Source organism: Pinus tabuliformis, chromosome 1_2 (genome assembly GCF_031772625.1).
Source record: "Pinus tabuliformis cultivar Carrire ecotype Pingquan chromosome 1_2, CPIR1, whole genome shotgun sequence".
In the NCBI taxonomy this organism is placed as follows: Eukaryota; Viridiplantae; Streptophyta; class Pinopsida; order Pinales; family Pinaceae; genus Pinus; species Pinus tabuliformis.
This window is the reverse complement of record NC_142298.1, coordinates 272,259,811-272,277,827: the sequence shown is the minus strand read 5'-3', so window position 1 is coordinate 272,277,827 and position 18,017 is coordinate 272,259,811. Positions and strand designations below refer to the sequence as shown.

Sequence of the window (18,017 nt, the reverse complement as noted above, 5' to 3'; positions counted from 1 at the left end):
GGGAGGTCAGATTAGGACTGGTTGATTGCATTGAACGCATGATCCCATCGGAGTCTGATCAGCTGGAGATACATCAACAGGTCACATCCTTCAGCAATGCAACAAGTACCTTTGGGAAGAACCTAGCAAAGATTGCAAGAGAAGCAGATGAGCCAGGTAAACAAAAATTTCAATTTTCAATTTCTTAATGGTTTTACTTTTTTTATTAAAGTTTGTTAAATCATTTATAATTTGAAAGTTAGATATAATTTGTAATTTTGTTGAGCTTCAGCCTTCATCTAACTCATAATTCATTACACTCCTATGTTTTTTGCAGCACAATGGTGGGAGGCCTTTGGTGGCCAGTGCCCTGAATTGCAAAGGTTTGCAATTCGTATTTTGAGTCAAACTTGCAGTGCATCTGGGTGTGAGCGCAATTGGTCTGTCTTTGAGAGGATTCACACAAAGAAGAGAAACCGTTTGGATAAAAAACGGTTGAATGATCTAGTTTTTGTCCAATACAACCTTCGGCTCAGACGAAACCAATTGCTGAACAAAAGACCTGATTCAGATCCCATTGTGTTGGAAGACATTGATCCAACATCAGATTGGGTAGTGGAGAGTCGTCCACCAGTGTTTGATCCTGATGAGGATCTTGATGAACTTGAACATGTTGTTCAACTTCAGCCTGTTCAATTGAATGCAGATCCCAATCCACCAGCCTCAGTCTCACAGCCAGCAAGGACTCCAGTTGTAGGTGCTTCCTCTGCTTAGCCACGACAGAAGCGCAGCCGCATATCTACTCTATCTCAGCTTGCATCTGCTGCACAGCTTGCTAGTGGTACTGGTACCACTTCTACAGTTGCAGTTGGAGACGATGATGATGATGATGAGGAGCCATGGGGCCCCTTGTCTGACTCTGATGATGATGATCCAGAGATTGGTCGAGATGATCTTGGCTCCTCTGGCAGTAGCTACTAGCCAATAGTACTAGTATTGCAGTCTGGTCACCATCACAGTTTACTTTTGTTGTAGAGGCCATTTCTAGCCTCCTTGGTTATTTGTATTTTGTTTTGAGTCTTTGATCATGTATGACAGTTGACTATGTATTGCCATTGGGTACCATTTTGATATAGTGGATTGGTTCATGAGCCTACTTTGATCATTTGTTGTCTTCCATCTATATTATAATGCTGTGTGTTTGGAAACATGAATGAAAATCTTTAAAATTATGTTTAAAATATTTAAAATTATGTTTTTTAATAAAAAAAATAAATATTTAATGTATTTTTTACAACGACCGAGTCATTGAAATCGAGTCGGCCGAGTCATTACCGTTTCGGAGTCGGAGTCGAAGTCGATCCTCGGCCGAGTCGGAGTCGGAGTCGGAGTCTTAAAACATTGGAAGGCACCAACTAAAGTAAAGCATTTGCAGTAGAAACAACTCTCCCGAGTGACAGAAGCTTTCCTAGCAAAAAGCGATGAAGAAGGGTTGACGTAGAGGGACTGCGTCATTAGTTTGGGCTAGAGAGAGGTCAGCGTAGAGGCTAAGGAGGGCAGAAAAGGCTCACGCAGAGACCAAGAGGGTTGACGCAGTTGGTTGGGGGAGCATTTTAGCTAGTGCTGGGAATGCGCAGAGCTTAGAGGCTCAGTCTTTAGCTAGTTGCTGGGATTTAGGAAGCTGTGGGCAGTTTGCGAGGAGTGAAACTGGTGGGGTGTTGTGCTCAGAACAATACCTAACAGGGCAAAACCAAGGTAGAGGGAGTCGCTACTTAGGCGGATTTCTAGCCAAGAAATCAAGCTCACTGTTGCAGGAGCAAAGGAGATCAGAGGTACGATTCGACTATTGGCAGAAGGATTTCCAAGAGGGAAATCAAGACTCAGAGAAAGTCTAGAGGAGGATTTCCAGGAGGGAAATCGAGGCTCAGAGGGAGTCAAGAAGAGAACTTCCAGGAGGGGAGTAGAGACTCAGAGAGAGTGGAACAGAGGAGCGGAGATGGCCGTGGATGACGATTGTGCCATGAGTGCTCATGTACCTCTAGAGAAGAGGTGGGGAGATATCGAGCTGTAGTCAGGAATACTACAGGCAATGAGGGGCAGGATCCTTGAGGTACCCAACCTCTTAGATTATACCTTGCTACGGGAGCCCCGAAGAGAGAGTAGTAGTACTGGCGAATGTTGGTAGAAACAGATGCGGATGAAGCGACGGAGAGTGCTACAGTGCAGGAGTCCCTGGGCAGCGCAAGGCTAGCAGGCTGCCACGGTGCGAGAGGCACGAAGAGGGTTGCAACAGTGCGAGAGGCAGGGAGTTGTTGCAGGAGCGCAAAGGCAGTTTAGGGAGCACTTTTTAGTGACAGAGAGAGCTTCAACATCAGAGTGTTTCTAGCTTGACAGGGATGTTAGTAGTTGGGTGGATCACTTACTTACTTCTCAGTAACTGAGTTGCAATGCAATAACAGTTAGCAGTAGCACGATGCAGCATGATGAGAGGGGGTTGCAGTTCAGATGCAGTGTTGGGAGAAAGGATCAGCAGAAGAACGGATGTAGAGGGAGCTGCCGTATGGATGCAATAGTGAAAAGGATGTTGGGTGGGGAGGCCTAGCATCAACATAGGTACCGGTGCCGTATAATTAGAGTGATGCTCAGTGTGGAGTATTACTAGAGCACAATCCTCGCTAAGAGGGAGTGTTGATTTTGGGTAGCATCGGATGTGCTCTAGCCATGAAAATTGGTGGAGAGGCTAAAGCACACGAGATCTCCAAGACCCAGAAATGGTTTGGGCAGATTCTAACCGGTTTCGGAGATATTTAGATAATTATTATTTTTAATGGAGTTCCTAAGTCTAAACTTAGGAAAAATAAAATATTAATGGGTATTAATATAAAACTGGGTTAGAAGGTTCCAAAAGTCATGGATCAAGCCAAATCTAATCTTAGTCATTGATTAGAGACGTAATCTCGGTCGTTGAAGGACCAACAAGAAAAGTATAATAGGAGGCTTGAGGGTCAGTTGGAGAACACACCAAAGTGATCAGTCATTCGATTTACTAGAGCGGGGTTGCTAAGTAAAGTCAAATTAGTGATCAGCGACGAGGGGCAGTGAGTACTGGACAGAGAGGTGGAGATAGTGTCGAGAGACCAACACAGAGGGAGAGAGGCAGATGCAGAAGCTAGAGCAGGCCACGCAGAGCCCAACAAAGATAACGTAGAGGCCAAAGGGCCTGCATCATCCACGTAGAGGGTTGCAGGAGTGACGCAGAGGGGCCCAGAGGTTGCACAGTGCCTCAGAGGGCTGACGCAGAGGGTTCTGAGGCTGACGCAAAGGCCAAGAGGGCTGACGCAATGCGTCAGTGTTGCTTGAGAGGGTTTCGTGGGGCAGATTTTTTGAATATCTCCCTCAAAATAGAGAGGTATTACTGTCAGTTATTTCTCTTCGTCGGGTGGGCCAGTTTGGTACCCAGTTGTACTCATATACTGCATCATAATATAACCCTCAGAATTGTTGCACCGGTTTTCTTGCATTGGGCTTTTCTGGGGACGAGTTGTCCAAAAATAACGGTGTCACTTGTGTGTTTGCTATTTCTTTCAGCTGTTGATCTATAGATGGTTGAGACTGTATTGTGTTTATTTCGATGTTTATATGTTTAAATAGGTTGTTTGTAATTAACAAGTAGGAGAAATTAACTAGAAGAATACAAATAAAATTTCTAACGGATAGACTTAGAAATTTCAACACCATGGGTGCCATGGGTTCATCAACAAAATTAGGCTTAGGCTTAGGCATAGGAGGCTTGTCTTGTACATCCATGGAATCATCCTTTCTCTCAACATTGGTATGGGGAGTGCCCCTTGCTTTCCCAAGAGCAATATCTTCATCAAATGTCACATCCCTGTTAAACTCTATGTTCCTTTGACCAAGTACATATATTCTATAAGCTTTAGAATTGTCACAATAACTAACAAAAATACCTTCTTTCCTGAAGCTTCCAGCTTGGTCCTCTTCTCCTTCGACACATGAAAGTAAATGGGGCGGCTAAAGATCCTCAAGTATCCAACCTCTAGTTTCACACTTGTGAAGACTTCATCGAGAGTCTTGTCACCTAAGACTCGGTGAGGACTTCTATTTTGAACATAGATAACAATGTTAGCAACTTCTACCCATAGACACATTGGCAACTTTTGAATGTGCAACATAGCTTTGACTGCTTCCATGGCAGTTTTGTTCTTGCTTTCAGCTGCACCATTTTGTTCAGGGTTATAAGGTTTGATGGTCTCCTTCTTCATTCCAGCTTCCTTGCAAAAGTTTATGAATTCATTTGAAGTGAATTCTTCTCCATTGTCAGTCCTCAAAATTTTGATCTTCTTTCTAGTTTGATTTTCCACTAGTGCCTTGAAGTCCCTGAACATGTCAAATGCTTTGTCCCTTTTCTTTAAGAAAAAATCCATGTCTTGCAGGAAAAATCATCCACAGAGATTATATACTATAAATAGCCCCTAAGAGAGGTCACAGGCATGGAACCTGTTGTCGCTCAGATTGTATAGACATCGCGACAATGACTCAGGTCAAGGGATATCACTCTGATCCCCGACCTCTCCGTTCTAGCTGTCTCCCAATGACAGGCTATGGGGGGTAGTCCCTATGGAAGATGAGAATGCAAGACTTGTTGGCAACCAACAAGTCAAGGATACGCAATTGAATGGCCTAGCCACTTGGTTGATTTAGCAAGCTTTAAGGATTAGATTAATCATTAAATTATTAGATGTGAGACCAGTGCCTTATGGAGTCAATTTCTTGCTTTATATCGATTAAAGAACAAGTAACCAGATGAACAACTGTTGCTTGAATGCTTAACTATCCTATATGCTATGCAAATCCTAAGACATAGGTGTGATGCAAGGATCTTGGTTACTTTTAATTAAATGCCTATTCTATGTATATTCTTCCTCTTAACTATTTTGACGCTGGTCTCTAGAGTAGGTTGTGAAAATGAGGCCAAGGGGAAGCAAGAAAAGGCTTGATTAATGATACTTCCTCTCAGATACTAACCACTTGGTGCCTCTGACGCTGCAGAGACTGTGGCTCTAATGACTGCAAGGGCACCGTGTTAACCATTAAAGAGGTGCTAGGCTCCTCAAGCTAGATGAGAAAGGTGGTCCTATCCTTTATCAACCAAGCTTATGCTTGGAGGTACGTTAATTAATGCAATGCTAACTCTAGGATGAGGTACAAGATGCGTTGAGTGATTCTTAAGGTGAAATTACTTAAATGTCTCTTTAAGTACTTAGTTATGATTTACTTCAAGTTAAGATATCAAGTACTTAACAATTCTTAAAAAGGTTATCTCAACCACAAAACAAGTGCCAATTTAAAAAAGGCAACAATAAACAAGAGATAATCACGATGCAATTGCCCAAATGCTAATCAACAAGATATATGCTATTAAAGGAAGAGATCATCAATATGCTCAAAGATCCACAATATGAAGCACTGATCCACTTAAGACAATTAGCCAATGATGATTACTCAAAAGAGATAATGCTCTTAGACAATTAGAAGCTTTCCAAGTTAAGGACTCTTAGATCTCAAATGTCAATGTAAAGTTATCATTTATAAATAGATAATGAGAATGGAACAAGAATGACAATAATGACACTATTCACCAAGGTTCCTATGCCAATGGTAGATAATAGATACCAATATCCAATGAGCTTTTTAGATTTATTTACTTAGGCAACCAAAATCATTTGATTATGTGCTTTTAGGGAGTGAGCTAATTAGTGCAAAATTAGGATTATGGAACTTTCACAAGACAACAAGCATTAGAGTCCTTATCCAATAGCACGATAAAACAAATCAATTACACAATGAACTATTAGAGCATGAAACAATGAAAGCCTTATGATTAATGACAGCAGTGAGATATTCAATGCTAAATATGCCAAAAATTCATAAAATCCTTACTTCCTTTTGAGTTAGATTAGAATACTTGAGATAGAGAGAAAACAATGAAAATATGCTTATGCCACTGATATATTTTCAGACCTTTATAATGCTTATGTCAGTCAGCAATAAGCCATGTAATGGGCCAAAAAATGACAAGCCAATTGATACAATGAATTATTGATTCGCTTAGATGATTTTAGGCCACCTTTATGATTGTTTTACCACTTGTATGAATCAGACTTCAGTGAGCTTTTGAAACAGATATGACATTCATTAGAAATCATGAAGTACACCCAATGATAGATGCCCAACTCATGCAATTAATTCCTTAATGTGTTAAGCAACTTATGTATGATTTCTGAGGCATTCAAATGACATTTCACCACTGTTATGAATTATTTTACTAGCTCTAGCCAAACAGTGAGAAAACATAGAGTTTAGAGACCAAACCCTTAGGCTCAAGGCCTTGAAGAAACTTGCCTAAATTTTTTCTAGTGACTGGAACACCTGTAAATACAAATTTATCTCCAAATCTCTGTAAAAACAGACCAATAGATCAGTCCAGAATTTGACAAACCACCCACAGAGGCAAATAAGGGGAAGAGAGGCAAGGAATGGCTAGGAAGAGGGGGCAGCAAGCCTCTTAAGCCTGCGGCTAGGGTCAAACAAGCCCTAAGAGGCTGTGACTAAGGGAGAAAACCCCACAATGGGCTGCCAAGAAGGGAGGAAGCCCTTGATTGGGCCTGCAGCAAAGGGCTAGAAGCCCTAAAGGCTTGACAACAAGGAGGAGGGCTGCCAAGAGGCAGCAAAGGGAATAGGAGGGTAGCAGGGGAGGACAAAGGGATAAGGAGGTTGAGTGGAGGGGAGAATGAGGGGAAATGAGGCCCAAGGATGAGGAATGAAGCAGGTCGAGGAAGGGAGAAGGCTATGATAGGGGATGGGAAGCCACTAAGGCCCACCACCAGGCCTGAAAGGCCTAGGAGGGATGACGACAACCCTTAAAAGGGCCATGCTAAGGCCTCAACAGCCAAAATAGGCCTGCGGACTAGGGCTGGAGGCTAGAAAAGGGCTGCGGCTAGGCTAGGACGGGAAGACGCTGGGCCTGGAGACCTTAAAAAATTTGAAACCCTTGCTAAAATTCAAATTTGCTTCAGATCTTCAATTTCATTGCAAAATTTCTTGATGCTGGCCTTGTAAAAAATTTGGAGACTAGATTTTACTCTCAAGGGCCTAGATCTAGCTCCAACCCAACAAATATTCCTAAATCTCACCTGCACAAATAAAATTACAAGTACCCAAAAACCCCAATATATACAAAATTGAAAAATAAATTCCCAAACCCCAACTAGCTGCAAAACAAGGGTTAGAAAAATTATTACAAAAATTATTTAAAAATAATAATTTACAAAATATACAAATATACAATGCTTAAAAGATCTTTTGAAGAATAATTTTTATGATAATGGCAATAGATTAATGTATTTCGAAAGATAGATGTTAACCATAGCCTTAGCGAAGTAAGAAAACCACATAAATTTCTTAAAGCCCAAACAAGGTCGGCCTGTGCCCACAGTCTATGAACTTGGAGCCCAAGGGTCGGGGAACCTGGAAACTCTTTATGTTTCTTAAAAGACAATTTTTAGATCATACAATGAGTTAGATCACCTAAGATAAGCCCAAAACTTACCAATAGAATGCTCCTATCATCTACAAATGAAATAACAATTCACATAATATTGAAGCACAATATAGGAAAGCACATACCCAGCACGTACCACAGATCAATGAGACAAAGACACTATGAATTGAACCCCAAAGTCTTTTATTATGAATTTCAAATGTTCCCAATAAAACAATGGCTTCACACCAGCGTTACAAAATTACATTTAGACCAGAGTCACTATCATTGTGACTTGAGAAGCAAATGGATTTTAATTTATAGATAAATCACTGAAGTGGAATTTAATGGCTAGTTGGCTTGATCCCTGTCAAAATAATCTCCACTGTTGATGAATATTTGATCATCTTTTAATCTCTGCCGTCGATTTTTTTTTTTTTAAGCTTGGTGGGACTACATCTTCATCATGTCCGATATATCACCTCGATCAGGGCGGGGAATTGAACCGGTGGCTTCACATCAAGGAATGTCTTAACAGAGCACTCGATCATCGTCTATCCAAGACCCCATGGACCTACCGTCGAAAATATTTACTTTTGAGGAATTTTCGAATTTTTCTTAAAAACCATTTTTTATTAATCCAAAAATAACTATTTTGGATTAATTTCTTGAAAATTTTGATTTTGACTAAACCACCAAGGTCCAAAGGGTCAATTTTTTTTTTAAATATCCATTTTTTCCATGGTGAGAGACCTCCAAAAATTAGCTTTTTTTGACCCACAAATTTTTTAGTCATTTTCCACTTGGAGAAATTAATTTGTCTAATTTTAATTTTTTGACTCTAAATTAATTAATTTTATGGCTTAGGATTTAGTTTATTTTCGCTAGAAAAATTAATTAGTTGACACTTGAGGGGATTAATTATTTTTCCACCCTCAAATACTTTAGCCATGGTGTCTAATTGCGAGGGACCATGCACTAAAATATTTTTTACATTAGATAATTACAAATTCAACCTTTAAAGGGGGAATACCCTTTCGTTATAGACCCTCAAAATATTACCCAATTCTGCGACACAATATGATTTAGTAGACCAAGTGATCTTTAATAAAATAATTAGCCAAATAGCTTAGATTATTCCCAAATCACTTTTACAATAGACTTGACTAAGAACACTAAGACTCACCTAAGGCCTTGTTAATAAAATCCACCCTAGCTTTAGGGTTTAAGTTGGAGAGAAAAACTCTGTTGATTATCCGTGTTTAGAAACACACATTATACAGTGAGATGGAAAACTTTTTAGGATGGAATTCATTGCCAAAACCAGAGGCTTACCTAGGTTGTTACATAATAAAAGGGCCATACTAGCATCATTTACATTATAATTTGCAGAAATTAGGTTTACAATGACATAAGAACTGGCTGGTTGATCATTCTGAACTTTGTACAACTGCTTCCTTGGATTTCTGACAAAATAGGTGCAACAAGTCCATAGAGATCAGTATAAGTTGAAGTATTCCATTAGACCTTCTGCTACTAGAACGGAATGGTCCCTTCACATGTTTTCCACTGGCACATCCTTAACACATTCCATCATAATCTAGTCGTATCTTAGGCATTCTAGAAACCATCTTTCTCACATTAGGCAAAGCTTTGTAGTGAAGGTGAGAATCTTCGATGCCACAACTCACATTGATGAGTACTATCATGGACCAATGCTTGGATTGGTCTTCCATTGACTTTATAAAGGCCTTCAATTCTTGACCCCAGAGTGAAGGCATCCTTCAAGCTAGACCTTCTTGGCCAAGCAAGGACCTTTCCATTTATGAAAGCAACTTTGAATCCTTTGTCCTCCATGGCAAATATAGATACAAGATTCTTTTTCAATCCCGACACATATAGAACATCTTGTAGATGTATAATTTGACCAAAATCCAAATGAAAGGAAACAAACCCAGTCCCCTTAACAAGATATGTAGCATTATCTCCAAGAATAATCTTCAAATTGGACTCCCTCTCAACTAGGTTTGAGAGGACTTCACAATAACTAGTGAAGTGTCTAGAAGCCCCACTATCTACTAACCAACTATCAAAAGAATCTGGAGGAGAGGAACTAGAAAGAGCAGAAATAAGAAAGTATTCAGATTGAGTTTCAGCTGCATTATTATCATACCTTGAATTCCTTGATCTCTTAGGACGATGAGTCTGTTCTCATTCTGGGGGTCCTCCTCTCTTCCTTCTTTGATCAAATTTGTTGCTTGGAGCACTTCTTCCATTTGGACAATCTCGGCCATAATGACCATGCTGGTGGCAATTGTAGCATTGGATCTTGGACATGTCCTTCTTGAATCCTCTATTGTTGTTCTCAAATCCTGGATGTTGCTTTGTTGACTTCCAGTTTGAGGGCCTTCCTTTCTTTTTCTTCTTCTTGGCTTGAGTAGAAAATGTAGTAGGTTCACTTTCTTCATGCTTTTGAATTCTTCCTCTAGAGATCATCTTGGACTCCTCTTGAGTGCACTCGCCTTAGTGCTCATCAAATGTGGGGAGCTTGTTATTTTTGCTAATGGTTGTGATAAATGTTACCCAATACATAGGGAGGCCTCCAAGTGTAATCAACACCATATCTCAGGTACTATCTCACCAATAGACAAAAGTTGATCTCTGACTTGTGATATCCTCATGAAGTATGCTTGAATGGTTTCACCCTTGTTCATCTTGCTGTCCCTGAGTTGATTCCTCAAAGTGATGATATGGCTAAAATTGTTGACCTCATTCATTCCAATCAACTTGTCATACATTTCCTTAAACTTCTTCATCTTTGAGACATAAGTAATCAGAAGATCCTTCAAGGAATCAATATGATGTTTTTAGCCTTGATTTCTCCTTTCTTGTGCTTGGACTTGACAACAACAGTTGCATTCTTCAGAGGCTCAGGTACCTTAACGTCATTCTCTTCCAAAGTCAGATCCAACCTAGCACTCCAAGCAACCGAGTTGAAGGAATCATTTAGTTTCTCCTCAATCTTGAAGTATGAGGTAAGACATCTTGACCAAGTCAAATGATCTTCAACAACAGGTAAGATATCTTCAAGGGGTGATTGCTCTTGTTTCCTTGGGCTTGTCTTCACCTAAGCTCTGAAACCGTGTTATTTTTTCACAATGTTCTATGATGTAACAATGACTTAAACATTTCCTTCTTCCAGTAGCATTCACTTTTCCAATTTATATTCAATCACCCAATAACAACAAGAAATTGTGGATAGAACAGTAAACAACATGCACAATAGAAGATAGTCAAGATCAATGAGACAAAAATTTAGGTCTCTGTCTAGGGTGAATGGACATGTCTCTTGGCTAGGGCTGACTTGATTTGGAGGGAAGCTGACTTGTCACTTTTTGGAGCCAAAAATTTCATTTTAAAAATTAAAATTTACATCTTTTAAAAGTCACAATGGGACTTTGACTCAGAATGAATTTTTCTTTGACTCAAGCATTTATAAATATGCTTTGCAATGATAAATATAATTACATCAAGTGACCACAAGTACATTATGAAGACCGACCATAGTTACAAATTTAACGTACTTATCTAGGTAATGCCAACTTGGTCTTGTGGGTGACAAAATGACTCTTTTGACTTGAAATAAAATTTTCCTTTTCTTATAAATAGTCCAAATGGGACTTTGACACATGGCAAATTTTATTTTTGACTCAATAAAGCCTAGAAGCATAAAGAACATATCTGGACTAGAAAATAATAATAATAATAATAATTCTTTTTCTTCTTTTTGTTTGTACATGAAATAGATATAAGTACAATGATAATTATGAAGACTGAACCTAGTTGCATTTTTCAACACCTCCAAGCTAAGTTGTCCTCCAAATAAGCCACCCACTTTCCATGCCATCATGCTATCTAGGTCTCCTGTGCTCCAAGGAAGAATGACCCATAAGCATCCACATAAGTCTAACAATCACTAAGCAAGCCATCTGCCTTATGTAATAAGGGTTACCCATACACCATGCACCCCACATCCTCTTAGACACCCCAAAACATGGTGTAAATGCTTTTGGAGTAACCTTGAAAACTAACACCATTAGTATCTCTATTGATTGATTCACGCCTTAGCAATACTCCCTTCTTACCTTTTCCTCATTGCAACTCCAAACATGGTGTAAACAGCTTTGGAGTAACCTTGAAAGCTAACACCGTTAGTATCTCCATTGACTGATTCACTCCTTAACAATACTCCCTTAATGCCTTTGTTTCACCTTCTTCCCCACAAGGAGGAGATTAATAAATTAATTAAAAAGGATATCTATGGAACAACCGAGGGTTATCTATACACCATGCACCCCACATCCTCTTAAGCACCTCCAAACATGGTGTAAACACATTCGGAGTAACCTTGAAGGCTAACACCATTAGTGTCTCTATTGACTGATTCACTCCTTAACAATACTCCCCTAATGCCTTTGTTTCACTTTCGTTTCCACAAGGAGGAGATTAATAGATTAATAAAAAGGATTGCAATGGGTGGTACTTTTAGATCTATTGGGTTTATCCCCTGCAACCTCCCAAGTCCTGACTCCTAAGCTTGCCTTTTATGTTGAGCAATTCTTGCGTATTGATGATGGTTTCATTGTTTGTTCCGACTATATACAACATTACTATTGTCATGGCCTCATAATTCTGTTTGTCTAGTTGAGGGTATACTCCCACCAGTTACGTGTCAAGATGGATCAACAAATTCCATGCAAGGGAAGGATTTATTGACTTCTTTTTCAAGTTACCCCATTCTACTATGAGATCCGAGCAAAATTTCACCTACTTTTACAAAGAATTTGGTAGGCCCCTTGCTACCTTCCTCTATTATCTAAACAAGAGATGCCTAGCTTCGTACATGCAGGGGTAGTCACTTTTAGAAAATGTGCCTTACAAACAACTTTAAGGCCTAGTCAGTTGGTTATCTCCTCCTCGCAACCTCTCCTGGTCACGAGAGGTGTTAAACACTCGAGTGATAGTTGTGTCACTGACAGAAGCAGTAACAGAATAGTAAAAAGATGCCTCTCTGTACTAAAGACTGTAAAGCCACCTCATCCTATTATTCTCTGCAACTGGCATAAAAGCACTTCCACCTTTTCTTGTTCTTAGCACAAATATCATGGAATAATTCCAATAATTAGGGTTCTTCCTTCTTGGAGGGACTTGTTGGCATCAATTTCTTCCCACTAGGATAGTACAACCATGCCCTCCCAAGGTTGGCCATTCCTTGTAGGCCATTATCAAGTTCAGCCTTGGGATGTTTGTGGTCGTGGATGGTGATAGCTACCATTTAGATCTTGATGTTGGCCAAGATGCTGCTCTTCCTCAGCATCCATTGTCTGGGTTGCATTTGCAGGAGTTGTCATGGTGTGTTTTGTCATTGGGATGCTCTCTTCTTCTAGATTATTATTTATTTCACTTCCCAGGGTTATCCTTTTGGGTTCCATCTCCCTCTTTCCATTTTATTATATAATCTTTCTTTCTTTGTTTCCTTTCATTCACCTATGATTTTGGACTTTTTAGGAGATGCACTAGGCACTGTTTGTTGCTATTATCAAATGATATTCTTCCAAATCCCATATACCTATTTTAGTGTGGACATTAATATAAATATTATAATTTCATTTATAACAATGGATTCCCTGAAGCCCCTTCAAATGCATGCTATATTTCAAGGATCTTTTGTGATACATGGCACATAATTTTTCTAACATGTTGAATTTCTGCAGCAGAGATTCTAAGAACCGCTTCAGAGCTTCATGAGAAAATGGAAAAGTTGAAGACTGAAAGAAGAGAAAAAATGGAAAAACTACGTCTTGAGAGGATAAGAAACCCCAACCTAATTCACACCAATAAAAAAGAGATTCAAGGCAACGTTAAAGGTATTCATGTTGCTAAGTTGTCATTACAATTTCTTGATTCTAAATTCGTTTCTCAATTTAATGTTTAGATATTTTTCTTGTGGATAATGTTTCTCCCGAACGTTTTGAAGCAAGTCTGGAGGACTTACAACAATTTTTAAACGATTTCAAGGTTATGAATCGAACCTAACATTTACTGTAAGTATCCCGTCGTCTCTTTCTGTTGATTTTAGATTATGGATAAATTATAATGGTTTTATTGGAAGACATAATGCATGTTACAGCGCCATACAATAAGATGATATGAACGGCACAGAGAATGAATTTCTAAGTTTTGTAACAGGATTTTGGGAGAATGTCCGGCTGCATTGCAATCTGTAGCTTCTTAGTCTACTCGGGCTCCAGCAAATCAGAAACAATGCAATGTATGTGCACATCTAACAGATGGCACAAGTTTCACACGAAATACGTTGCAATGATATTTATGATTAAAGTCCTGCCTCCAATATTGAAATTATAAGATCATCAACCTATTAAACTTTTATATTGGTGATCTTTATTTTTAATGTTGATCCGTGGTTTTCTTGTTTTCATGTTTCTTTGTTGAATCTCATACTTTTCAAAGTCAATTGGGCATTGTAATATGGTTGATCTCCTTCTACGTGGTCTATTGTATAATATATTATTCAGACTGGTTGGGGATTCCTTCAACGTGGCGCTGTGTGAATTTATGCAATTGTTGTTTTCTATGGACTGGATTTTCAAAATTGTATTAGATTATATTATTCGGGTTGGTTGAGGCCGTTCAACAAGCCATTTTATGAATCCATCTCCTTACTACAATAAAAACACATTTATGGGCCAGGTTTCCAAATGTTTTAGAGCATCTAAATTACATCTATTTGCAAGTGTTGAGCGTGTGAGAAAGCAGGCACATTTTCTTATCCTTTTCATTGATGGTTGCCCCTAGTCACATATAAGCTAGTCAATTTAGTAGACTTTATTATCACGCCTTATTATATAATTGGTTGATGGGTGTATTAAACTTTTGAATATTAAAAAGTTGGTCGAAAACTACCGAAGCAGATTTTTTGGTGAAAATCCCAAAATTGGAATCGTCAAAGTGTCATAGAAAGAAAGAAAGACAGAAATTATTTTAATGTCCATGAAGCTAAAGATAGCCTATGGGACATATTGCCTCTTCATTTGCTTGATGTATTCGACCCTTTTCTATGAAGCTTCAAAATAAATGCTTCCAGTTTCTCGACAAAGTCCTCGCTAAAGAGATTATCCCAAGAGCTAGCTGCCAACGTATCTGCTTAACTTTCCCTGTTGTCTTTGAATGCCTCACATTCTAAAATGAAATGTTTTTCTGTTTCCACTTTTCCGGAAGAACAAAAAATGCATACTCTTTCCTCCCACACTTCTTTTGGCATTTTCTAGTGCCCTGTTTCACAACGGAGTTGATGAGAATTAGCCCTTAATTGAGCAATAAGAATTTTGGCTTTCCAAAAGATATTGGCCTCTATGTATGCTTTTGGTTGATAACTATGAGTGAGATTAAACACGTCAATATTGTAATTTTTCTTTCTTCCTAGATCCTTATCCCAAGTACGATTGTGGAATTTTTCCATAACAAAAGCTTTTATCTCTTTGTTGTTTATGGGACACACGTTCAAGCAAATACCCCATTTACTAAAACATTTATTATTTTGTTGCATCCAATTTTTTTTTTTGCTCTTGCACAATCTATCATCAAAGACAACCTTATGCCATCTACCCTCTTCCATTTGCTCAATTTTTTTTAAATACCCTATGATTCGCACCATAACAATTGCTTCAATGGGAGTAGTCCATGTTTCACTAACAAGATATCATAAGGAATTGCACTTTTAATCTTAAATTTGTTTGTAATCAAACGCTTCTGAATTTTTTCAATTTGTCTCCACTGCATGTCAGATGTACTACTGGCCCATAGTTCACAACCATAGAGAATCACTAGAATCACTAGAAGCTAAAAAGAGTTTGAGTGGTTTTTCAGTCCCATAAATCTGCGTCTTTACACCTATTTTGAAAAGCATAAAATGCTTTCCAACCCCCCAAAGTTCTTTTCTTTCTACAACCATTCCAGCTTAGATTTTTGTTGAAGTCAATTTTGAGGTATTTGTAATCCGCAACTTCTTCCAGAATGTTGTCTTCAAAGTAGAATTTATGTTGGTTATGTTTTCTTTTCCTAGAGAAGACTTACTTTCATTTTGTTGATATTGACTTGCATCCCCACACTTCTACAAAAATGCTCAAGGGATAGTAAGTGCTCTTGCAAACCAAGAGCCAATTTAGCGATCTGAATAAGGTGATCTGCATACAAAAGAATCCTTATAATGAACTTGCCCAAATAGATACCATCGCCCCCTTGTGAATTTAACCACTCTTCAAGCTTGTCGATATATAAACAAAAAAAGGTAGTAGACAGTGGGCAACCTTGCTTGACCCCGATATCGCTTCTAAAACTTTTAGAAATGTCTACCGAAGTTCTAATTTTGATTTTCACCTCTTCATACAGCCTATGCACAACTGCTCTCAAATGTTTAGGAACCCCAAGTTCGTACATTCTGTGTCAAAACTTATCCCTAGGAACCGAGTCAAACGCTTTTCTGAAATCAACAAAGCAACAAAAGACTTCTTTCTTTTTCTCCCAAACTTTTTCAATGATGTGCCTTAAAGTTATACAATGATCAACTATGAATGTTTAGGTCTAAAACCTGCTTGCCCTTTAGCATACTTATCTCTTTCTTCTGCCCACTTGCTCCTGAAAGGAGGTATTGCCAGACTAGTTGTTCAATCTATGGGAGCCCTTGTTGTATGATGTTGAAGATTTTTGTAATGTGAGGTGCAAGAATCTTTGAGCCCCACTTTAGATATTTTGTTTGGAGTTCAGCTAAATCTTTTGCTTTTCCAACACCCAACTTCTTGATAGCCATCTCTACCTCTTGTAACGTGAAGAGTTCAGTATCAGTGTTGACCAAGGGGGGAGGGTCAACCTTGGGAACTTGCTCATATAGTTGTCTTGCATAGTCAAACCATTTAGAAGTTGTAATATTATTTTTAATTTGTATTTTTTTAAGTTGAAGCTCATTCCAAAATAATTTGGGATTAGTTTTCCCAAGGAAGATTAGTTCTTCCCTCTTTGAAACCATGAAATCAGCCTTTTTCTTGCTTAATAACTTCTTGTAAGCTTTGAGCTTTATGTTATTCTTGTTTGACTCTTTCCACATTCTCCTTGCCTTTTTGCATTCCTCATCAAACCAAGCAATAACTGGAAAGCAATTTGTTTTAGACTTCTTAATTTTTGTTCTTTTGCACTTTTCAAGTGCGCATTGAATTAAATGTGTTAATTCATGACTACGAAGGCTGTGAATTGTAATTTTCTCCTTCTCGAAGAGCCTCTCTAGTGTTATTTTGAAGGTATTACAATTTTTTGGGATCAAAAGAATTCTGCCCTGTGGGAGATTTTGTTGGACATGCTGAATTTTTGACCCTAATTGTTTCTTTTCAATCTAAGAGAAACATAAATAAATTGGCTTGTGATCTGATTTCAAGTCCCATAGCTGATCTCCAATCAAAACTTTCTCTATTTTCTCACACAAATCATGCGAGCAAATTACATAATCTACCACATTTGTTTCATTGTAAGTATTGTAAGTGAAATTACCAGACTTTGTCCATCTAGTCAAACCATTACAAATGACTAAATCAAAGGCTCTACATAGAGTAAGCAATTGTTCACCAAAGAGATTGCAACCTTTGTCCTCTGAAATTCTTTCCCACTGATGATTACTTTCTTCTGTAAGCCAAATAGGGTCACAATCATCTTTACAACAAAGAATGCTAGCTTGCTCACTTGAAGTCCTAGAATTGAAATCACCCACTATAAGGACTTCACCTAGCCACGAATATGTTGCAATATCCACTTTTAAGGCTGCAAATGGATCTTTGTGGTCAAGCCCTCTACCTTTGTAGATTTTTGAAACCTGCGGCGCAGGATATCATGCTGCAATTCTGATGTGGTTTCCATTTTTTGATATTTTAAACCAAATGAATTGCTTATTTGAGTCTTCTTTTTCTAACTGAATGAGACGATCTTCTTTCTCCCTTACTAAAACCATGATACCCCCGTGGCCTTTGCCATTCCCTACTGCCCTTGTTACACACTGCCATCTTCCACTATCCCTCAAACAGAGGTGTCTTGTACCCTTCATGCTCATGTTTTCCTATGAGACAAATTAAGTCTCTATCTTCCGCAATAGGCCCTAACCCAGGTTTTCGTCTCCATGGATAACCTCCGCAGATCCAACACACTAATTTTAAGGAAACCTAGGTATGACTTGATTGCTATTTATTTTGGCATTCAAGACTCACATTTGAGTCTTTGTCCCTGTTTTCCCATACTGACCTTGCTTTCTGATTTATTTTTGAAGAGTTTGTTGCCTCTTCTTTATTACCATCTTGCTGCTTTGTTTTGGAAGGAGGTCCAAATCGCGCTATCACAACTTTGCCTTTATAAATCCATG

General features: G+C 38.7%; 1 protein-coding gene across 3 annotated transcripts in view; it reads left to right on the top strand.

The window, feature by feature from the left end:
* The window catches only part of MIS12 (minichromosome instability 12 (mis12)-like protein), a 320,193-nt gene extending 306,149 nt beyond the window's left edge, over window positions 1-14,044 (top strand). Inside the window, exons 6-8 of one of the 3 annotated variants that reach the window (XM_089395035.1) lie at window positions 13,315-13,467; window positions 13,582-13,644; window positions 13,790-14,044. In XM_089395035.1, the coding sequence (XP_089251161.1) occupies window positions 13,315-13,467; window positions 13,582-13,607 (179 nt within the window). In that variant the 3' untranslated portion in view covers window positions 13,608-13,644; window positions 13,790-14,044. Of the gene's footprint in view, window positions 1-13,314; window positions 13,468-13,577; window positions 13,645-13,789 lie in introns of all 3 variants that reach the window. The other 2 variants (XM_089395033.1, XM_089395034.1) reach the window with 2 other exon arrangements.
* Window positions 14,045-18,017: the final 3,973 nt, after the last annotated feature.